We start from the raw sequence: 24,685 nt of genomic DNA, 5'->3' as shown, positions 1-24,685 counted from the left end.
AACAGAGCAGGCTCCCATGGGTACCATACATAGAGACTCTTTGTCTCAATGCATAAATTAGAACCCTGGGGGAATCTGGGCCTTAAACGGGCATAGATACCACTCCCTGCCCTCCAAGGTTCCCCTCACCATGTGCTGCCCACTGCAGGTATGGAGGCCAAACACTGAGACTGTCCCATCTAGTACTATTCACCTCCTCCCTTTGTAAGCAGCAATAAAACTTGTTAAAGTTATTTGTGTGGAATGAGTTTGTTTTTTTCCAATCTGAGCTCCTTTACATTACAGAGATAAAGTTTCAATTCAATTCAACTCAACTTGACAAACACTTGTTAAACATCCAGTGTTCAGGTCACTATATCTAATAGAGGTAATAAGGAGATTCAAAGTTCAGGTAACATATGATCCCTGATCTTACAGAGCATACATTCTCCTAAAGAATATATATAAACCCTTACTCTTGCACATGTGGTAAAGTCACGGCTTCTGGTTTCTGGAAGTCCTTTTCTTCCATTCTTGGGATACTCAAGAATGTCCCCAAAATCCTGGTAAAGTTTTGTTTCTGTACTCTTTTGTGGAACTGTGAATCTATATCCAGTCTGTCCTTGGCTCCCAATGTAGACAGAGCCATTTGCTGATCAAGGGATATTGCTAGGACTTCAGTGGGGGTGATGAGAATTCCAACGTTCCCAGGACCCTTTGAAACTCACAGATTGTTCTTCTAACCAAAGCTGGGGGTGGAAGGGTGGGAAGGTTACCCAAGGCTGAAGCCAAAACTTCTCCTTCCCCTCAAGTAAGTGTTTCACCAAAGCCTCCCCTTTCCTGCAGGCATTTCCTTCTTCAGTGTTTTTATTAGAATGCTAGACTTGCTTCAGTTTCTGGAATTACTTCTGTTCCAACTACCCTGATATTTATAGATGATCACAGGTGTGTGGAAAGATTTCCTCAGCCTACCAATACAAGTCTTTTGTAACATCACTCTAGTTTGAATTACTTTTTTATCTTAGTCTAAACCTTATGATTGGGATTGATTTATGAAGTGAGCATATGCTCACTTACTTTAGATGGGGTGTGGTGGACTGGCTTACTTACTCAGTTATTTTCTCTTTTCATCCATGTGAATAAAAAAAAAAATCACTGCTCTATTAAGTTTATGTTCTGAAGGCAGTATGGGGTCACTCTGCTGGATCTGGAGTCAGAAAAACCTAAGCTCCAATGTCACCCCTGTTAACCTGAAAATTAATGAAACAACCAATATAGGAGAAATAAGGTCTTTAATCCAGGCGGAGGAGCTATAACTGGGAGTATCAAAAAAGCAAGAATGCCAGGAATACCCAAAGGTGGGGACAGAGGATAGGATTTATATGGGGTAACAGAACAAAGGAAACTATGAGACTGCCCTCCAACTACTTAACTACTTAATGTAAAGTAACCAGTAACAAAAGACTGCCCTAGAGTTAATTATAGAAGCTATTTAACTCTAAATAGAAACTACTTAACATAAATGGATCTTTTTACATAATAACCTAAAGTCCTGGGAGTAAGGTGGGGAATCTTTGGGAGGGGATAGTTTGTTTCCCAGAGATCCATAAGTCAATCAAGAGTCTGGAATTGACAAAGGTTGGTCAGCCCCAGGCAATTCATTGACCTGGGAATGGGGAGTAGGTGGGGATCAGTCAGTTCTCAGTAAATTGTGGTTATTACCCCTGACTTTGTGAAATTAGGTAAGTCATTTAACGTCTGTGCCTCAGGCAGCACCCCCCCCCCCCCTGTACTAATTTGTTTTGTTTTGTTTTTTAATAATATCTTATTTTTTCCAATTACATGCAAAGCCAATTTTCATCTTTTTTCAAATTTGAGTTCAAAATTTTCTCCCTCCTTTCCTTATTCTGTACACAGCACATTTCACCCTGCATCAGCCCATGTAGGTCTTTCCAGGCTTTTCTGAAGCATCCTGCTCATCATTTTTTTAAAATAGTAAACTACATTGATATAATACTTTCAAGAGAGATGACCTGCTTTATTAAATGTGGGGTGGGCTTTTTTGTTTGATTGTTTTTGTTACTAAGGATGATTTCTGGGCAGAAAAAAAGGAGAGACATATTTGAAGATGAGGGTAATATAAAACCAAAATATGTCAATAACAATTTTTTAAAAAGATCAAATGCTCAATTTCAAAATGCAAGCAGCTTCACACTCTGGAGGATCAAACAATCAATCACAAGAACAGCATATTTGAAGGGGAAGTAAATGGGAAATATTAGCCAACCTAGCACAATTCACAACTATGTTCTGTTCCTAACTTGTTAGCTCTTAGATTTGTCATGTGAAGGCTACTCAGTCAAACTTCAATACTCCTCTTAAGTTGTCCCTGCCTCATGGGAGGTGAGTGACCCTGGGAAAACTGCACTACAAACCCAGGCAGATTGTACCCGTCATGAAGGACTTCAAAAATTGTTTAGCAGTAGCTTTTATGTTGTGGGAAGATTAGCCTATCAAGTACAGAGGGGCTTATCCCCAGGGTCTTGGTCACCAGATATGGACAATTTACCCATATGCTCAGACTAAGGAATGATGTGGTTGAGTTCATGGATGACATCATGAATCCTTATAGTAATGAAGTAAGCATATCCCTTTAATGGATGACTGGGTGATGGCTGACATTCACACAAGAGGCTCTCAAAACCTGTCTAATGGTAATAATGATAACATGACCAAAGCCAGAAGAAGTAAAATTCAGGTTTTCTCATCGTAATTCTTTCTCTCTTTTTTTTTTTTTTTTGTGGGGCAATGAGGGTTAAGTGACTTGCCTAGGGTCACACAACTAGTGAATGTCAAGTGTCTGAGGCCAGATTTGAACTCAGGTCCTCCTGAATCCAGGGCTGGTGCTCTATCCACTGCGCCACCTCACTGCCCCCTCATCCTAAATCAATTTAGTTCAGTTTAACAAACATTTATGAAGTATCTACTATGTAGAAAGCCTTGTGCAAGGTACATGGAAGTACAAAGACAAGAGAGAAAACATGTCTGCCTTCAATGGCCTTATGATCACTGTTCTGGCTGGGAAACCATTGTTCCTTTGGCATAAATTATTATTAAGGATCAGACACATATTTTTAGATATAGTCAATGCAGGAATTTATTTCGTTTGGTTATGCATATTTGTCATGAGGGTTTTCTTTTTGTTTGCTTTTCTTTCTTTTTTTTTTTTTTTTGCGGGGCAATGGGGGTTAAGTGACTTGCCCAGGGTCACACAGCTAGTAAGTGTCAAGTGTCTGAGGCCGGATTTGAACTCAGGTACTCCTGAATCCAGGGCCGGTGCTTTTATCCACTGAGCCACCAAGCCACCCCCCTTCTTTGCTTTTCAAATGGGAGAAAGGTGAGAAGGAAAAAATAAATTTTTATTAATTGAAAGAATTAAAATTTTAAAATAAAACCCCCAAAATTAAAATTAAAAACTAAAAAAATTAAAAGTTAAAAAAATAACAAAAACTACATACTAATGCAGGGTGATCTGCAAGCTGTAGTGCACTTTTAAGCTTTAATTATTTCAAAGGTGAACTTTAAGCTGTGGTAGCTTAAAACTCCACTAAGTCTTTTGGAACACCCTGTAGAGAGCTCAGAGGTTTGCAGGGAACTTTCTCCAATACAACGGGGGTCAGAAAGACTTGGCATTTCAAACACTATTATTCCCATGTTACAGAAGAGAAAACAGAGACTCATCAAAGTTAAGTGACAAGATTTGGAGTTGAGGACCTGAATTTGAATTCTGTCACTTGCATTTACTATGTGTGTGAACTTGGGCCAGTCACTTCATTTCCCTCAGCCTCAGTTTTCTCATCTATAGCATAGGAATAACACATGTACTAACTGCCTCATAGGATTATTCATTGAATCCTGTGAGATAATGTATGCAAAACACATTGCAGCCATACAACTATATAGGTAAATGATCATTCTTTCTTCTATTTATATATTCATTGGATCCTTTGAATTCTCTCCTGACAAATTTTAATTTGAAGGGAAAATGGGTGTCCTCTGGAAAGGAAAATCAGAATGTAAATACAAGGTGTGGCACAAAATGTGGAAAGCGTTGGGCCCCTCTTCTCTAAAGGTCCAAGCATGTGCTGGTAATCAGGAATAATATTAACATTGCCTAAGAGAGAGAACCTTGGAGGGGGGTGAAAAAAGGGTAGTAGAAGTCATGTTCTAGGAAAGTAATTAGAAGACTATTTTGGTCGAACCAGAGTTCATTGGGTAATAAAATCCATGGGCAAAGCAGAAGTTAGAAAACATTCCTAGCAATGTTCAAAGCTGGAAAGCTCAACTCAGAGATATAAGGGAGGAGTATGCATCTTCAAAATGATAGTTCATGCCATGGAACACCTCTATCCGAGGGATCACCCAAGAGTGTGTTCTATTAGGGAAACAATGCTATCTTTGCTCCAGGTCCTCAGCATCCCTGTGAGCTCGGATATCATCTGTTCCTCTCCAAGTACTCCCCAGACCTCAAGGCCTTGTCTCAACAAGATAACCTTGTAGGAAGACCTCTGTCAACATGCTCACTACATACTGGCAACTATATCCTCTCCTAAGGGCCATAACCCTACCACCCTATTAGTTAGGGAAGATGGTAACATCATCTCAGTGAGTCTAGCATTTCCATATGTCCATGATTAGCAGGAGTGAGCAAAGATTCAGGGGATGTCATTTGGAGATAAGGTGAGATCGTCATAAGAGGGACCACTAGAACATGAGGTAGGAAAGAGGGAATCCTAGATGGTAGGCCGTGGAACTCAAACTTGAGTGATGGGTGTGACGGCCAAAATTTGATATACTGAGTGTTATTTGGGTGACGCCTTAATATTGGGGTCCCGGAAATATGAGGGACCTTTAAGGTTTATTCTCCCCTCTGAACTGCCCTTTTTAGATATTTCTCCCAGGCCAATAAGAAAGGAGCCTCTAAGCTTTAGTTCACAAAAGGATCGGATTTTATTACTTGGGAATTAATTAAACAACAAAGGTGAAACTAATAAAAATCAAAGATAAGGAAATAGGAAAATAGAAATACAGAGAAATGCTCTTAACCCTAAACTTGGCTTAAGCTGGTTCAAAGGAATTTAGGGTTTTCAGTAAGTAACTCACCAACCTGAACAGCCCGCCAGTCTAAGGTTGCTCGCACACTACCAGGACCTTCGTCACCAGCCAGAGAGAGTGAACTTGCGCTCCAGAAGTCACTCTAGAATTGGTGTTCCAGAAGTGCCTTGAGATCTTAGCGTTCTGGAAGTGCTCTTTAACCTCCATACAGGGAGTGTTCAATCTTTTCTCCCCCAGAAGGGGAGGTCCTTCAAAAACTGCCTATACCAAAAATAATTTTTACCACATTCCCCCTCTTTGTTTCTTTGGAAAACATGTATGGGTTTGCTGATGAAACATGGGAAAGAGGCCCCTTACCCCAGTTTCTGGGGAGATTTATTAATTACTACATTTCTGGAGGATAGGATTCCCCAGTATCTTATTTGCTCACCACTTTGGCTGTCCATGGAGTACATTCCAATTCAGCCTAAGAAATGTCTAACTCATCTCCATGTCATCAGCTGTGGGAACTCTTATGTTAAAAGTTGGTTTAATTCCCCAGATGGACACTTACACAAAAGTGGACACAAAGAGTGGACTGATGAGATACGGATGACCTAGCAGACTGTCTGTCCCACCAGATAGTAAATGCTCAAGGGCATCCTAGGCCAAATGATCAGGACTCCCTTAGGAGTGGAAGTGCATAAACAGTTTACATTCGAGTAGATACAGAGGGTCAAAAAGAATGGAGTTAATAAGTATTTATTAAACTATTACTATGTCCCAGGAACCTTGCTAAGTGTTAGAGATAAAAAGAAAAGCTAAACCAGTCCCAACCCTCAAGAAGTTCACATTCTAATCAAGGAAACAACATGCAAATAATTATATACTTATAAGGCATATACAGCATAAATGGAAGGTCATCTCACAGGCAAAGCATTGTTTTAGAACCCTAGGATTGATCTTGCCTAATGAAGGGCACCTGGGCATCTCAGCCAGGACTGAGCCAAGTACATTAAATAAAGGGCAGATCCTGGACCTGTCTTGCAGGAAAATATCAAAAGCCTTTGAAGTTGTCTCTGTATTCAAATGTTGTTGTTGTTTGTCCTCCGTTTTTCAAAGAAGACCAATGACATCACGAGGTGATGCTTTGACTTGTTCGTGATTCAAATGGACTCAGGAGTAAAATGAAATCCTGACAGAGCTCACTGGCACACTTCTCTCCCTCCCTCTTCTGTTAGGTCTTAACTGGAAGGAATCCTGGCTGGTTCTAATCATCTCCTTTAGCCTTCTGCCTCCTATCATCCGACTCTTTGACATTCATACCTACAATGAGCAGTATGTTGGGTTTTTTTTCAAGTCCAAGGGGGAAGGAATAAAAGAAAAAGGATACTATTAACCTTCATTAGACAGTATCGAAGTGATTACATCAGGTGGCTTCCAGCCATCTGGAGGTGTTTCTTACACTTGACTTCAGCTGTTGTTCTCTCTTCCAACTCTGTGCACATAAGTAAATGTCATTAAAAGACAGATAGATATCAGTGTGAAGGGCTCTTGTGCTAGGAAAGGATAGCAGTGGCTCCCCAGCTTCATGGCCCTTTAAAGGTTAGAAAGCAGTCACTTCACAACAGCCCCAGAGTTGGAGTTACTAAGAGAGAAATGGGCTAAAGACTAGAGCGGTGATTTACGTTGCTATAAGGAAGTTCTGAGGAGGGACTTCCTCTTAGTGACACATGAAGGCATCTTCTACTTTTGGTCTTGGAGAATTATCTAAAGCAGGACTTCTTAAACTTTTTCCACTCACGACCCCTTTTTGCCTGGGAAATTTTTACATGACCCCTGGTGTATAGGTATATAAGATAGCTATACAAATCAAATATTTCCTGCCAAATTTTTTACAGCCTCCACATTCAATTACGAAATCCCATATGGAGTCATGACTCACAGTTTAAGAAGCTTTGGTTGGGGCAGCTAGGTGACGCAGTGGATAAAGCACTGGCTCTGGATTCAGGAGCACCTGAGTTCAAATCTGAACTCAGACACTTGGCACTGGCTGTGTGACCCTGGACAAGTCACTTAACACTCATTGCCCCACGCAAAAAAAAAAAAAAAAAAAGCTTTGGTCTAAAGCATTGAGAGGTTGAGGGACTTGCCCAGGGTCACACAGCCAATATAGGTCCAAGGTGAGACTTGAACCAAGGTCTTCATAGCTCCAAGCCCAGTTTTCTATTCATCATACCATGCTGCTTCAAGTAAGCTTCGAGCGGTGCAAAATGATAAAGCTACTCACAGAATACATGGAAATGAAGACCACTTTTTTTCCATTGTACTCCAATGGATGTGGTATGAATTATGAAATTTGTTGTTCAGTTGTTTCTGACTCAATACTAGAGTAGTTTGCCATTTCCTTCTCCAGCTCACTTTACAGATGAAGAAGCTGAGGCAAACAGGGTGAAGTGACTTGCCCAGGGTCACACAGCTAGTAAGTGTATGAGGCCATATTTGAACCCAGGAAAATGAGTCTTCCTGATTCCAGGCCCAGCTCTTTCTCCACTACATCCCCAAGCTGTCCATTATGAGATTAAGGGATTCATAAAACAAACTTCCTTAGGGGGCAGGGCCTAAATCTTAACGTCATAATATTTGTGAATGCAGTGAACATTAGCTAAAATGTTTATGCCACAACTAGATCAGTGCTGATTATCTTACTGGAAGACAGTTACTTAAGACTATAGACAAAGCTAAAATGAACCTTAGAAATCATTGAGCCCAATGTTTTCATTTTACAGATGAGAAGTACTGAAAATCAGAGAGGTGAGGTACCTGCTGGTATCCCCCAGCTAGTAAATGTCTGAGGAAAGATGGGGATTTGGGTGTCCTGCCTCTAACTTAAGCATGCCCTCCACTACCCCAAAGCTCCTCTCTATGCAAAACCCAGGTCTCTTCCTCCAAATCCCGTGTTCTTTTCCTTGCCTCATGCTGCCTCCAACTTGTTCTCCCAAATTTGTTAAGGAAATCATCCATTTACTAATCTTTTAGTCATATAAAGCCTTCTTTCTCCTTTTGAACAAAGGGTCAATTTCTTTATGTCTGTTTTCCTGAAACTGAGACTTTAGGATGGCTCTCTTAAAATGATTAAAAATTCATCTGTTAGGGGCAGCTAGGTGATACAGTAGATAAAGCACTGACCCTGAATTCAGGAGGACCTGAGTTCAAAGGCAGCTTCAGATACTTGACACTTACTATCTGTGTCACCCTGGGCAAGTCACTTAACCCTCATTGCCCCCCCCCCCAAAAAATTTCATCTGTTACAGGTTCTTATCTGGTTAAAAAATGCCTACTTCCATTGTAGATGTTCCAAATAGAACAAAAGTTAAAGGAAACATTGGGCACTATGGAGACTTCTCCCATTACCATGCTAAGCCCTAAGAAGTATGTGAGTGGAGGTTGCTGGGAGATAGTCTCCAGGGGAATGACACATTGGGAGTTTTGGTTCGGTTCTGGACACCACAATTTAGGAAGGACATTGAAAAGTCAGAAAGTGTATAGAACAGAGCATCTATAGGGGTAGAGGGTCTTGAGTCCATACCTTATGAGAATCAGTTGTAAGAACTTGGGATATTCAACCTAGAGAGAAGACTCAAGCTAGACATGATTGCTAAATTCAGGTACTTGAAAGATTATCATTGTGGAAGAGGAATTGTACTTGTTTATCTTTGTCCCCTAAGAGCAATGCGTACAAGGTGAAATGAGCTCCTTGAATAGGTAGTGAGTTCTCCGTCATTGGAAGTCTTCAAGCAGAGGCTGGATGGTCACTTTTTAGGGGACTTGTAGTGGAGAATCTTTTTGGAATGGGTTCATTTAGGTGGCCTCAGAGCTTCCTTCCTTCTCCGAAAACTACTTTGATTTTTGTTTTTTTATGACCTGGTTCAAATCCTGGCTGGGCTGCTCACTACTCATGAGACCTTGAGCAAGTCCCCCCCCCCTAATTTTTCTTACCTATAGAATGAATGGAGTTAGCCCACTAAGGTCTCTTCCAAATATAAACCTTTAAAGCTGAGATCCGCCCCCCTTGACACGATTCTTCCAATTGAAAAGTTTTGGGGTGAAGGAAGGGATTATTTATCCTCATCTCTTCCATGCTTAACACACTGCCCGGCATATGCATATGTGCAATCCACATAATAAATGTGTATCATCGATTGACTGATTGATATCAACAGGAAATCTAAAGAGAAAACTTGCCAGATGGCAATGTCAGCTTCCTCATTCTTGATTTGAAGCCACACAAATCAGAAGGAGAGAACATATGGGATAAGATCTTTGTCATCTAAAGGGCCATGTAAATGAGAGCTTTGGAATCACAGGTGTGCTTTGTGATGCAGTCTTCAAATTCCCCTGGACGGAGTCCCAAGGCTGGCTAGGCTCTGGCTTGAGCAAGTTGTTTTTCTTTACTTCTTGTCAGAGGCTGACGGCAGAAATCCACCTAATGATTTTTGTGAGGGATTACCGAGAATCAGTCAGTCAATCAAGCATTTATTAAGCATCTCCTCTGTGATAGACACTGTGGTAAACACTAGGGATACAAAAAGAGGTGAAAGATAGTATTCAAGGAGCTCACAATCTAATGGGGAAAAACTGAAAAAGGAAAAAACACTTGGCAAAAACACTTGGCTAAACAGAAGCTTAATGATCGCAGTCGAAGAAGTCATCCTTGGCACGATCCAGTGGTTCAATATCTGTATTGAATGACATTTTAAAAAATGGAAACAATATTAAATAATATGAATAAGAAATAATATAAATAAGGAGGAACAAGAAATGTGATTAAATAAGCTGCAGTATTATCTCCTTTGCTGTTGGGCTGTGTTCTTTCTCTCTCTATTGGAATGTGAACTCCTTGGGAGGACTGCCTGGCTTTCCTATTTGTATCCTGTTAAGGGCTAAAATTCTAGCTAGTCTGTCTAAAATATCTAATAAGTTGTCGCCAATAAATTATAAGCTTTAGCAAGAGTTAGACTTTTAAGCATTTATTAAGGAGAATAAGAATTTGATAAAGAGAGAGAGAAAGGCCTACATTCATCTGTCTATTAAAGGGAGAGTGTATTTCTAGCTCCCCTCTCCACCAGAATCCACAGGAAAGAGAGCGAGTCAGAGCACCAGGCTCCCCCTTCTTCCTCCCACAAGCAAATTTTGGCATCACTTCCCGACGCCAAAGAAAAGATGCATGGTTTTACCCTCAAAGACCTTCACCTCATGGGCGGAGCTCTTCTACAGTAAGTCTCCAGCAGGTGGCGTCATTCCAATCATTACAATCCCAAGAGTTTAGCATAATGTTTTGTACATAGTAGGCTCTGAATAAGTTATTTTTTTCAGTCATTCAAAGAAATATAATTCAAATAAAACAAACCTACCCACTTAGCTTCTGGTAAACCAGTTTGCTTAATCTCAAAACATTAATGACCTCAAAAACATTTACCTACACTCATTTAATCATGCCTCATTTCCTCCTCTTCTCCCTACCTACTCCCCCAACCCAGCTCATCATAAACAATAGCCCAGGGATGATTTACCCAATAATGTGTTATGAGAAAGCAGTTGTGGTATCTTTGAAACCTTCAGGTCTTGACCCTTGCACCAACCACCCATAATCATACCCCCCTTTCATGACCTTGATGTGGGATGGAATTTGGCATCAAATTAATCGTGAGTCATCCCAAAAGAAGTATAAGACTCAGTGACTCAGTTTCCCAAGTTTGATTGCAATGCTGTGAGTGATCACAGGGAGAAAACCAGAAAAGTGGAAAGATATCTCTTGAATAGTGAAAGGAAAGACAGTTATATTTATAGTATGGATAACTTGATTATCAGTCTCATTATAATAATCTCCACCTTGGAGAGGCACAGGGAAGGGCCTGTCCTTCTCATTATAATATTCTCCACCTAGGGGTGTTTCAGGGTAGGGCTTAACATAATTTGGAGTTCATGGGGTCCTAAGCCAGCCCCGGAGGTGGGTACCTTTCTCAGTGGAGGTGTGTTTTGGGGATTTACATGTCATAAGGTGAATCTGGGGGACAATTTTGGCCTTTTCTGCACATGTCTCTTTCTGTTTCCCATGACTAGTTTCAAAATATCTCCATTTTTCATTAGAATTTCTATACCCTTGTCATTTTATCATTGTTATTCGACCTGACCCATACTGATCACTGTTGGTACGATAACCTAGCATAAGTTATCCATTAACTGGGGTCTCTCTTTTAGAGCTAATATCTAAATTAAAGTTTGGATCTTAGGTTTTTCTATTAACCCCTTTTTGCCTCCTACTTCAACTGTAAACTCTAATCCTCCCTATGCCTGCTTTGGGAATATTGCATTCCCTCAGTGGGCAGATCTCAGGAGATACTCTCTTTTACAAAAAGGTCACAAACAGGAAGGGAAAAAAATCACAGGCTTATTTTGAGGGAAGGATGAATTACAAGGTTATGTTGCAATGTTAAAAGAAATAAATAGTTTCTCAGCCCCCAGAGCCCAGGCAGATCCAGGTCAGGGTGTGGGGAGTTGGGCTCAGGTTTTCTACTCAGATTGGGCTCACCTGACTACCAGCACCAACCTCCATCTTCAGGCAAAGGTTGGAGACCTATCTGGACCATGGGGGCATGGTGTGTGAGCAGTCCTCTTTGCTCATGTCTTGTGATTTGTTTCTGGCCATTGCTCAAGAGCTCAGTAATGAGCCCTAATGCCTCTTACAGCCCAGGAAAAGATAATTGACAGAAGGTTGGGGGCAGCTAGGTGGTGCAGTGGATAAAGCACTGGCCCTGGATTCAGGAGGACCTGAGTTCAAATCTGGCTTCAGACACTTGACACTTACTAGCTGTGTGACCCTGGGAAAGTCACTTAACCCTCATTGCCCTGAAAAAAAAAAGGTCAATGAAGACTTTCTGTGGCTCCAGAAACAGGAGGACCACCATCCATCCACTCACCTCCTCCACCTTTCCAAGGGAGCAATGCTGACATTCCACATCAGACAAACACAGCAGAGCATCAGTCTGAAATTACCCCAAAGGCTATGTGGCCCAACCTACACCTAACCTAGACATCCCTCTGTGTCATCCCTGAGAAGCAGCCATCCATCCTTTGTTTCAAGACCTCAAGAGAGGGGACCCCACGACTTCCAGCTCACTACACTTGGGACAACACGACTTAAGCTTTCTGCAAATGACAAATACTTCTTTCCTCCCTTTACAGAATCCGATAAGGCCCACCCTGGTTTTGAAGCAACATGCCCTGCCTAACCTTTTTCTACAATGGGGCTTTATAAAGAACTAGTGTAGCCTATAAGAAGCAAGGTTTGGGGCAGCTAGGTGGCACAGTGGATAAAGCACTGGCCCTGAATTCAGGAGGACCTGAATTCAAATCTGGCCTCAGATACTTGACACTTACTAGCTGTGTGACCCTGGGCAAGTCACTTAACCTTTATTGCCAAAAAAATGAGAAGACTGATAAGATTATTGGAAAATGCTGACATTTGTCACATAGGCAGTTTCAATATTTTCTAAAAATAATATTTGTTAATCATGTAAGCTCTGTAGGGGTTTAAAAACCTGTTGAGTCCTTAGCTCAAGGTCTTTCAGGTCCTACCCCTGACTGACCGGCTTTATTGTGAGATAGACCCTCTCTCAATAAACCTGTGTTCTATGGCTTAGAGAATTTGCTGTTTCTTTTCCTTTATTGCACTTAGAAATTTTCACAACAGACATTATATATGACATTATATGTGTATGTGTGTATGAAATTACATTATATATAACTAGAAAAGTTGATTGGTCATTGAGTAAGAATGAAGACTAATCCATGAACAACTTTCCACCAATATTCACAGCCCTGTGTTAGTATAATCTCAGTGTCAGAGATTTGGAAGACAGGCTCCACTATGTTGGCAAGAACTCTAGGAGAGTTTGCTGAAGTATGTGATAAGAGCTTCATAAGATGAGAAAGTATGGTTGGGATGTGATTTCCACTGGTAGAAGACATCACCCCATTGATGGACATTGATGGATTTCATAGATCCATCCAAGAATCAAAGTGCGCGCGCGCGTGTGTGTGTGTGTGTGTGTGTGTGTGTGTGTGTGTGTGTGTGTGTGAATGTATGCATGCATGCATGGATGTGTGTATAGATACCTACAGATGTGTATGTGTGTATATATGTGTGCATGTATGTGTATATTGTGGCTATATATGTGGATCAATATATATGTAGGGATATATATGGATGGATATATATAGGGATGGGTATGTATGTGTGTGTATGTATATATACACACACACACACACACATATATATATATATATATATATATATATGGGGGGAGGGGAGGCAGGGTGAATACTGACCCAAGAGCCTCAGGAAAGGATCCACATTCAGGAAGCCCACAGGCACTGAACACACCCCAAATAATACTCATATCCTCAGAATCCGGTTGAGATGATAAACCGCTTTTCTATAAAAATTATATATGCAGGGCTGAAAAAGTACTACTGTGTAGCCATGTCAGTGTGCTATAATGGGCCTGATGCTCTCAAGTATCTGAGAGATGACTATCACCAAGATTGTCTCCTGTCTATTATTATAAATAAATAGCTGTCTAATGTTCTCACCCTCCATTCCTCCCTTCAGAGAAAAGGAAAGTTGTAGATGACATTGCCAAATGTTATTTTATGACTTTTCTTCCCGGCCGGTTGTTCTGCGGTTAGATATTTAACAGCCTCTGGAGACACTGAGGTTACTGATGCTTCTTCTTTCTGTAGCAGGAACTCATAAGCGAGGCTGTGATTCCTATAATTCCATAGCTCATTCCCAATCTTCAAAACGAGGGGTTTTTTGTTCCCTGGACTCATTACCAAAATTGAAATTTAATCATTCCCAGAAATTATAATTAAGACATCGGGCAACTCAGTTCTTCTTTATCTTTAAATCAGTTTACCAATATTATGTAATCAAAACACTCTCTAGAACAGTATGAGATCATTTTTCCCATTTTATAGATGGGAAAGTTAAAACAAGGAGAGCCAGTTTTCTCCCAATTAGGACCACAAGTCAACCCCTTCTCCTAAACACATTGTACTGCACACAATCCTAAAGTGGAAGATTTTACAAAAACAAAAGAGAGGGGCAGCTAGGTGGCGCAGTGGATAGAGCACCAAATTTGGAACTCAAAACTTTAAATAAAGGAGTATTTACTGAGGAAAAAAAAAGGGACCTGGTAAATGTATTGGCTCTCCACTTCCTTCCCTTTCTTCTTCCTCAGCACCAGCAAATGATCATGATTTACCACCAGAAGTTCCCTGCTCTCTTTAAACCTTTTTATTTGATGTATTCATTTTCTTGGAGGGTTTTAGCTCCAGATAAAAATAAACTGATTTTTATTGTGAAAAAAAAAATTGATGGTTAGAGGAAAATGTGGTCACATAAAATTTGCATCTTATAGGGTCATTGTAAGGATCGACTGAGTTATGTAAAGTACTTTGCAAACCTTAAAGTGCTACATCTGCTAGGTCCAAATTAGTATGGATAATTAATCCCCTGAAGGTGGTCATATGTATTCAGGATTTACTATTTGAAGCCATAATTATGTAAAATATGATAAGTGGTTCCAGTCCCATGAATAGAGAGCTAGCTGTATAAATGCTAGGTATTATTATTCTTTCATATTAAACCAAACTACTTGGGGTTCAATGTTAATATTTCAGGACATGTAAATTTCAAAATTAGAGGAAATCAAACATTTCCAAAATCCAATAGTGGAAAAGAGAATCAATTTTCAAACACCTCAGTGGGCTTTAATTCAATTTAGAGAATTTCACTGGTAGGGGTGCTCCCTTCTCCAATGCCCAAGTCAGTCCTTCCACAACTCAGTGGATGGTCTTTGACAGGCCACCTATGGTCATAGTTCTGGAATCCATCAGTGCAGCCAACTTGGCAACTGCAAGATTCAGATTCAGCTATGCTGATCCTCTGTTGAAAGAAAATCCTTCCAGCTTGAGAGGAACTGACAGAGTCCAAGAACTGCTGACAAAAGCCTTTGGAAATAGGGAGCCCCATATTGGAATACTAATGCATTGTTGGTGGAGTTGTGAATTGATCCAACCATTCTGGAGAGCAATTTGGAACTATGCCCAAAGGGCTATAGGACTGTGCATACCCTTTGACCCAGTAATACCATTTCTAGGTCTGTATCCCAAAGAGATCATAAAAAAGGGAAAAGGACTCACATGTACAAGAATATTTATAGGAAATAGGTAGCTCCTACTAAGGAACCATTTTTAATGGGCGTGTTTAAGATTTAAAGTAAATTATTCAGGGGAAGCTAGGGTTGCGCAGTGGATAGAGCACTGGCCCTGGAGTCAGGAGTACCTGAGTTCAAATTCGGCCTCAGACACTTAACACTTACTAGCTGTGTGACCCTGGGCAAGTCACTTAACCCCAATTGCCTCACTGAAAAATGTTTTTTAAAAATGTAAATCATTCAGCAAACCTTTAATGAACTTTCTGAACTGTACCTGGCGTTGCTAGTAGGTTAAATGCAAAAGGGAGACATTCTCTGCCCTCAAGTCAGGCCACTACTATCTTCTTAGACCTCAGGCTGGCAGCTGAGGTATTACTTTTGACTGGAATACCCAATCTATTGCCGTAGCCTGTTGATTCTTACCTTTGTAACATTTCTCAAATTAAGCCTCTGAGGCTACCATTAACTCTGGGGCAGAACGTCTTCTCCATGTGCCTGAATAATAATAACAATAACAATAACAACAACAACAATAATAATAATAGTAATAGCTAGCTATTGGATCTGCCAGTCACAAGCCTGTCCCCACCCGGGTGCATCTTCCACTCAAGCCTCTAAAGTGATTTTCCTAAAACGGTTGTCACGCACTCAGCAAGCTCCAATGTCTCCCTAACAAGATCAAATACAAAATCTGGCATTCAAAGCCCTTCATAACCCTAACATCCCATTCCCCCCAAAACCACCAACCACACACTTTTCCAGTCTTTTATCTCACCCCTCTTCCCCCTCCCCCCCTTCCAAGTACTCTTGGATCCAGCCTCAATGGGCTCGGTGTCCAGGCATTTTCACCGCCTGTCTCTCATACACAGAATGCCCTCCCTCCTCATCGCTATCTCCTGGTTTTCTTGAAGTCTCTGCTCAAATCTCACGTTCTACAGGAAGCCTTTGCCCAGCGCCCTTGATTCTACTGTCTTCCCTCTGTGTATTCCGTCCTATTTATGTGGTACCTCGCTGGTTTGTACATAGTTGTTTGTCTTCTTCGTTCCATTGTGAGTTCCGTGAGGTTAGGGACTGTCTTTTGACATTTTCGTTGTGTTTTATATCCTCGGCGCTTACCACAGCGGCTGACATATAATTGTTCGGTGGTTTCAGTCATCTCCAACTTATCACGACCTCATTTGGATTTTCTTGGCAAAGACACTGGAGTGGAATGCCATTTCCTTCTCCAGCTCATTTTACAGATGAGGAAACTGAGGCAAACAAGAATAAGTAACTTGCCCAGGGTCTCACAGCTAGTTAGCGTCTGTGGCCATAGTTGAACTCAGGAAGTTGTGCCTTCCTGACTCCAGGCCCCACACTGTGCCACTTAGTTGCCCACCGGCATACAATAGGCACCTAATAAATGCTTATTGACTGACCGACTGAAGGAGTTTACATACCACTTGCCTAGGCGGATACAAGAAGTTCCCAGATATGAATATGAATAAAGCACTTCTCCAATAGAATGTTCATTTAACGATGAGGTCAGAATGACAATATCTAGAAACAGATCCACCGGACGCGTTAACGCAAAAGATGGGTCAGAGCAGGTGATTCGCGCTGATCCTTTACAAAGGAATAGCTTTCACCTTTCTCCTCGTCTTCCCCTTGGCTTTGACCCCCGCCCCCACTCTTAGCATCCGCCAGCCCGCAATCATTCTCCTTTTCCATGGCCAGCTCCCCTCGCACACCCCTGCCCACCCTCGAGTCCCACAGCCCTTTGTTTCCTCTTGCGTGCCTCACGCCCTGAGGACCCCGCATAACGACCACCCTGGCGCCCAGACCAGACACGCCGGACCACGCCGGGCCAAACATCTGAGCCCCCAAGGAACTTTATGTTCAATTAGGAGGAAGCCCCTAACCTCAGGTAAGTAGATAAGAAAGAAATGTGTATAAAGGAGACTCAATGTAACGTGGAGGCTGGGTAGGCAGGACAGAGAGGCACTTGTAACTGAGGGGCTGGAGGGTTTCCTGCAGGAGGGAGCAGTGAAGGTAGAAGTCTCCGACCCACGCCGGAGCCAGCCTCTAGAGGTAGCGGGGATGGGCTTGGGGGTGTTGGGGGAGGTTGGTCTGCCTCATCAAACATTCAAAGAAAACTGGAACTCTTCAGTGAAAAATGTTGTACGCAACACCAAGGCGTACTTTCTGCCCCATTGGGGTTTTTTTTAATAAAAATTTTTATTTAAAGTTTTGAGTTTCAAATTCCATCTCTCCTTTCTACCCTCCCCTCCCTGAGGCGGAAAGCAATCAGATCTAAGTTATACATGTGCAATTATGGAAAACATTACCATGTTAAGTCATTTTGTACCAGAAAACTTGAATAAAAGCAAAAATGAAAATGAAAAATAGCATGCTTCAATCTGGGTTTGATCAGTTCTTTCTTTGCCTGTTGGGATTGTCTTGGATCATTGTATTGCTGAAAATAGTTAAGTCATTCACTGAAAATAGTTGTCATTCACAATTCTTTATGGAACAATATTGCTGTCACTATGCAAACTTTCTCCAAGTTATTCTCTCTTCTCTATACATCAGTTCATACAAGTCTTTCCAGGTTTTTCTGAAATCATCCTGCTTGACATTTCTTATATCACAATAATATTCCATCACAATCATATACAACAGCTTGTTTAGCCATTCCCCAGTTGTTGGCATTCCCTTGATTTCCAATTCTTAGCCACCACAAAAAGAGCTGCTGTAAATATTTTTGTATAAATAGGTATTTTTCTCATTTTTTTAGATGTCTTTGGAATATAAACCTAGCAGTGGTATTGCTGGATCAAAGGGTATGCACAGTTCTATAGCTCTTTGGGCATAGTTCCAAATTGCTCTCCACAATGGTTGGAGCAGTTCACAACTCCACCAATAGTGGATTAGCATCCCACTTTCCCAACATCCAACATTTTCCTTTTTTGTTATATTTGCCACTCTGATAGGTGTGAGGTGGTACCTCAGAGTTGTTTTAATTGGCATTTCTCTGATCAAGTGATTTAGAAGATTTTTACATGATTGTAGATAGCTTTGATTTCTTTGTCTGAAAACTGCCTGTTCATATCATTTGACTATTTATCAATTGGGTAATGATTTGTATTCTTATAAATTTGAGGCCTTTATCAGAGATATTTGTTGCAAAAACTTTCCAGTTTTCTGCTTTCTTTATAATTTTGGTCGAATTGCCCCAATGGTTTTTCTTATTTCTCCAAGATGCTGAGCCTTCCTCAGAAGCAGCCATAGTCTGACTCTGTAGCTAGGGCTTCACCCACCTCTCTCCCAGCACTTGTGGCCATAGGAGTCTGAGAGAGTCTCCAGAGCTGATGCAGAAATCACAGGGAAATTCTGGGAGTCCAACTTTCCCTATCTTCCCTATCACAATAGATGAGTCATCTATGGTAGGTATGGCCCTGCTGAGGTTTAGGGGCAAAGAAAGATGGTTAGAACTGCAGAAGAGAAATACATCTCCCAAGGAGAAGGTTGTATATGTGGGTATCCGATCTTTGGGCACCATTTCCTTCTTTTTGGAAGGGAGGGTATGGAACCTGCCTCCAGAAATACCTTCTCTGGGGCAGCTAGGTGGCGCAGTGGATAGAGCACTGGCCCTGGAGTCAGGAGGACTTGAGTTCAAATTCGACCTCAGACACTTGACACTTACTAGCTGTGTGACCCTGGGCAAGTCACTTAACCTCAATTGCCTCAAAAAACCAAAACAAAACAAGAATTACCTTCTCTAGTAACTGAGCTTTAGAGATTTGTCTGGAGTTGCTGAGATATTAAGGGACTTCACTATGGGATAGACTATTCAGTATGCCTGGTTGCCTCTCATATTCTCATATTCTTTTTTGCTTAACATATTTTTTTTCTTGTTCTAAAAGAGACAGAGAGGCAGGCAGGTTTGTTTGCCTGGTGTTATGGTTCATGTTTTTGCTTTATTTTGCTTTATCAGGCAGCTAGCAGTGAAATAAAATAATGCATTTTAAGAAAGTCTTAGTAATTTTAGGAGAATTCTTTGTGATGACCAGTGCATTCCCCAATTTCCCTGCTGGTGTCTTTCCTCAGAGATTATCTTCTATCTACTCTGTGTGTGTATGTATGATTGTGTATATTATATATGTATGTAGGGACAGCTGGGTGGCACAGTGGATAGAGCACTGGTCCTGGATTCAGGAGGTCCTGAGTTCAAATCTGACCTCAGACACTTGACACTAACTAGCTGTGACCCTGGGCAAGTCACTTAACCCTCATTGTCCTGAGAGAGAGAGAGAGAGAGAGAGAGAGAGAGAGAGAGAGAGAGAGAGAGAGAGAGAGAATATGGAATCATTTATCTGTTAGATTTATGGACAGAGGAAGAATTTAGGACCAAAGAAGATATAGAGAACAATACAAAATGTAAAATAGACAATTTTGATTATATAAAATTAAAAAGCTTTTTTACAAGCAAAACTAATGTAAGCAAGATTATAAGGAAAGTAGAAAACTGGGAAAGATTTTTTTGAAACAAGTATCTTGAAAAAGGCTTCATTTCTCAAATATATAAAGAAGTGACTCAAATTTATAAAAATACAAGTCATTCCCCAATTGATAAATGGTCAAAGGATATAAACGGGCAGTTTTCAGACAAAGAAATCAAAGCTATCTAAAGTCATATGAAAAAATTATCTAAATCACTATTCTGAACCCCTAGTTTATCCTTTTTCTGCTAAGAGGCTCCTCTCCATTATGCCACATGATTTTTTTTTTTTTTAGTGAGGCAATTGGGGTTAAGTGACTTGCCCAGGGTCACACAGCTAGTAAATGTTAAGTGTCTGAGGCCAGATTTGAACTCAGGTATTCCTGAATCCAGGGCTGGTGCTTTATCCACTGCACCACCTAGCTGCCCCCTAAATCACTATTGATCAGAGAAATGCAATTTAAATCAACCCTGAGGTATCACCTTACACCAATCAAAGTGGCAAATCTAACAAAAAAAGAAAATATTGGACGTTGGAGAGGATGTGGGAAAACTGGTACACTAATGCACTGTTGGTAGAATTGTGAAATGATCCAACCATTCTGGAGAACAATTTGGAACTATGCCCAAAGGCCTATAGAACTGTGCATACCCTTTGATCCAGCAATACCACTACTAGGTTTATGTCCCAAAGCTATCCCCCAAAAGAGAAAAATATTTAAAGCAGCTCTTTATGGTGGCAAAGGAAACAAAAAACTATCTGAGGGGCAGCTAGGTGGCACAGTGGAGAGAGCACCAGCCCTAGAGTCAGGAGTACCTGAGTTCAAATCCGGCCTCAGACACTTAACACTTACTGGCTGTGTGACCCTGGGCAAGTCACTTAACCCCAATTGCCTCACTAAAAAAAACCAAAAAACATCTGAGACTTATATAAACTGATGCTGAGTGAAATGAGCAGAACCAAGAGAACATTATACACAGTATCAACAACATTGTGTGATGATCATCTGTGATAAACTTAACTCTTTTCAACAACACAATGATCCAAGATAATTCCAAAGGACTCATGATGGAAAATGCTCTCCACATCCAGAAAAAAAGAACTGTGTAATCTGGACGCAGACTGAAGCATACTGTTTCCACTTTTTTTTTCCTGTTTTGAGGTTTCCCCCTTTTGTTCTGATTCTTCTTTCACAATATGACTAATGCAGAAATAATGTTTAATGTGATTGTACATATATAACCTATATCAGATTGCTTTCTGTCTTGGGAAGGGGAGAGGGAAGGGAGGGAGAGAGAAAAATTTGGAACTAGAAATCTTATAAAAACAAATGTTGAAAACTATCTTTACATATAACTGGAAAACAATAAAATACTTTTATGACTTAGAACAAAAATATTTTTTAATTTAACAAAAAAATTGGAAATCAAAGGAATGCCCATCAATTGGAGAAAGGCTAAACAAACTGGTATATGATTTTGGTGGAATATCATTAAGATTATTATTTTTAAGATTATTATTAAGATAATTAATATCATTAAGAAATGACAAGCAGGACAGTTTCAGAAATGCCTGAAACTCATGACACGATCACTCCAAAAAACATCCAAATAATGCCATTGGAAAATGCCTGGAGCAGCAAAACTCACAGAAGAAAGTGCTGAAATCATCTTCTAACCAAGAACGGCTTGGAAGGTCAGAGGGAGGGAGCTGCTGTGCTGATAAGGAGCCCAACCCCACAGTCACCCTGACACAGATCCAGTCCCAGGAAGGCCTCACCAGAGAAGGAGACCCCCAGAGCCTCTGAATCAGCTGAAGCACCAGTGTTGTCTGGAACTAAGCTCACAGTCTGGTGAGTGGGCTGAGCCCTGGACATGTGGGAGACTACAGGGGTCTATGCTGGTGCTAAGGCAGAACTTGGATTTTACACCTCTGCTGAGAACCAGGAGGTAGGCCCCAGTATCAGTGGCCCAGGTGGGGGAGATGCACAGGCTCGTCGGAGCTAACAACCACAACACTCAAAGCCGGTTGATTAGCAAGTTGGTCTGGGGTCATCTAAGAACCAGGGAACAGGCCGGGCCAGTGAAGAACCTGATTCTCCTTAAATCATACCACCTGGGACTTAAGCTTGGGATACTGCAGCCTGGAAACAGTGCCCCACTTTAAGGAGCTAAAAGTCTAGTAAAAGAAAGGCAAGATGAGCCAACAGAGAAAGGTGAGGACCATAGAAAGTTTCTTCAGTAACAAGGAAGACCAAGGGGCACCCTCAGAGGAAAATGTCAACATCAGGGCCCCTATATCTAAAGCTTCCAAGAAAAATATGAATTGGTCTCAGGCCATAGAGGTGCTCAAAAAGGACTTTGAAGAAATGCCTGGAAAGACTTATATAAACTGATATGTAGTAAAGTAAGTAGAACCAAGAGAACCTTGTGCACAGAAACAACAATATTGTTTGAAGAATTTTGAATGACGGGGTAGCTCGGTGGCACAGTAGATAAAGCACTGGCCCTGGATTCAGGAGGACATGAGTTCAGATCCAGTCTCAGACACTTGACACTTACTAGCTGTGTGATCCTGGGCAAGTCATTTAACCTTCATTGCCCTAAAAAAAAATAATAAAATAAAAATAAAAAGAATTGTGAATGATTTAACTATTCTCAGCAATGCAATGATCCAAGACAATCCCAAAGAACTAATGATAAAGCATACTATCAGCCTCCAAAGAAACAACTGATATTGATTGACCACAGACTGAAGCATGCTATTTTTCACTTTCTTTCATTTTGTTCTTTTATTCAAATTTTTTTTATACAAAAGGGCTAATATGTAATGTTTTATATAATTGCACATGTATAACTTATATCTGATTGCTTACTGATTTAGGAAGGGGGCAGGAAAGGGAGGGAAGAAGGGATAAGATCTGGAACTCAAAACTTTAAATAGAAATGTTTATTCTTTAAAATAAATAAATATCAAAAAATAAAAATGAAAAAGAAATTCCTATAAGTGAGAGGTTGACTACAAGGATAGCCAGATAGTCAAGATGCTTCCATGTCTCTGCCGGAAAATCCAACCAGCTCATTTAAAAGAGCTGCTCATCCCGGTCTTACAAACAACCCCTGTCTAAGTGCAGGACATCCTCCCAGATCACCATGAAGCCCTGTGGTAGTGCTGCTCAGTAAGAGCACCTGCCTTTAAAGCTCAGCTTTACTCTTATCTTGCACCCAAGGGACACAACACTTTCCTTGGGTCTTGGTTTTCTCATCTGTAAAATGAAGAAGTTGCTTTGAATCCTGGGATCACAATTTAACACAACACAACTAAATCTGTGGCAGATTAGCCAAACTGTGAGATATTTATAAGGTAGTCTTAGGGACTTTTTTTTTTTAAACCTCCTAGTGACCAAGTGTACAAGGCCCTGAAAGTGAATGCAAAGACCTAAAAACATGCTCTCTTCAACTCCATCTTCCAATACCAGGAACCAAGTGTCTTGTCTATGCTGAAGAAGTAATTGACATGCATGGGAAAGTGATTGCTCCCCAGGTAATCAAATTTATAAGACCCCAAAATACTAAGAGCCTAGAAATGTCTTGGGGACCTCTGACTGCATTTGAGAGGCTGCAACATTATTTTGGGATGTGGTTGGTGGATAACTAGATTCTAATCCCATTCCCATGGGAAAAGAGCATAATCTGAAGTTCTCAGCTAGGATCTCAGAGCATCCTGGGTGGTGGGGACTATAACCAGTGGGTTGGAAGTGCTTTCTCCTCAGTCAGCGTATGTGGCTCTCTTTCTCTGAAAGCAGGATGTGCTGTATACGATGTACAAAGTGCGTGGGAGGCTTGCTCCTCCCTCTGGCTTTATTGGGTTTCCTGGCAAATATTTTGCTCTGCTTCCCTTCATTGACGGTGCTGAAATTTTATCAACTTTCTAATGAAGTCACAGCCTTTGGGGGAATAATCGGAAGTGGAATAATAGTGAGTAAAACAAATGCTACCACACCTCCCATGGGCCATCTTCTGCTCTAGGGGGTGGGAGGTGGATTGGCTTGGACCCCTTTTGTTTCATTGGTATTTTGGCCTTTGAGATGTACATTATGGAGGATGGTTAGTTGCTGACAGCAATCTTCCAAAGACTTAGTGTTCTTATGTGTACTTTCTATAACTAATGTGATTAAAATTACACCTTGCTTCTTCACTTATTAAAATAAAATCCTTGCCTTGTCTGTTGGGTGTTTTGGCCAACTGAATCACCAAACCATCTCTGTCCCCCATGATCCTGATCACAGGCTACCTTATTCTTTTATTAGGGGAGTGGCTTTGAAAAGAGCAATACGCAAAAAAAAGAAAGAAAGAAAAAGAAAAGAGCAATATTCTTTGTAGAAGTTGATTTATTTCAAAGCATTCCCCCCAAACTCTTAATCCCACTGTATGAATTGCTTCTGTGTACCCATAGTTTATTAACAACAATTTCCATATCCACAGCTTTAAATAGGAAGGGAGCCTGGTGCTTTGCCTCAGGGCACTGAATTTAGAGGTTCTTGAAGGCTCTTCAAGTTCTAAATTGAACAAAGTATCTATAATAAAGTTTATTTTGCCAGGAGAATTGATTTCCTTCACCTCTAGGAAGGCCTCCCCCAAAGCTCCTTGACCAAAATTGTATATCAGGGCACGTTTTGCATCATGTCAGGGATAGTATGCGCTGTCCCAGGTACAAGTTTTCATAGTGCCAGCCTTGCCCATATCTTTTGGTTTCTATGAATTAAAGCCAGCTTTCTTCTATGCTAAATGTTTGTTTGTTTGTTTTTAATTTAACCTCATGCCCATTGGAAAAGGGACGCCAGGTTCA

The 24,685-nt window shown here is 40.9% G+C and overlaps 1 protein-coding gene across 1 annotated transcript in view; it reads right to left on the bottom strand.

Moving 5' to 3' along the window:
- Nucleotides 1-17,298: 17,298 nt before the first annotated feature.
- LOC122747121 (transmembrane 4 L6 family member 4-like) overlaps nt 17,299-24,685 on the bottom strand; it is a 50,983-nt gene continuing 43,596 nt past the window's right edge. Inside the window, exon 5 of the mRNA XM_043993332.1 lies at nt 17,299-17,465. Within this exon, the coding sequence (XP_043849267.1) occupies nt 17,299-17,465 (167 nt within the window). The remainder of the gene's footprint in view (nt 17,466-24,685) is intronic.

Source organism: Dromiciops gliroides, chromosome 3 (assembly GCF_019393635.1).
Source record: "Dromiciops gliroides isolate mDroGli1 chromosome 3, mDroGli1.pri, whole genome shotgun sequence".
NCBI lineage: Eukaryota > Metazoa > Chordata > Mammalia > Microbiotheria > Microbiotheriidae > Dromiciops > Dromiciops gliroides.
Note: the sequence above shows the minus strand (reverse complement) of the source record. Positions and strands in the feature narration are given on the sequence as shown.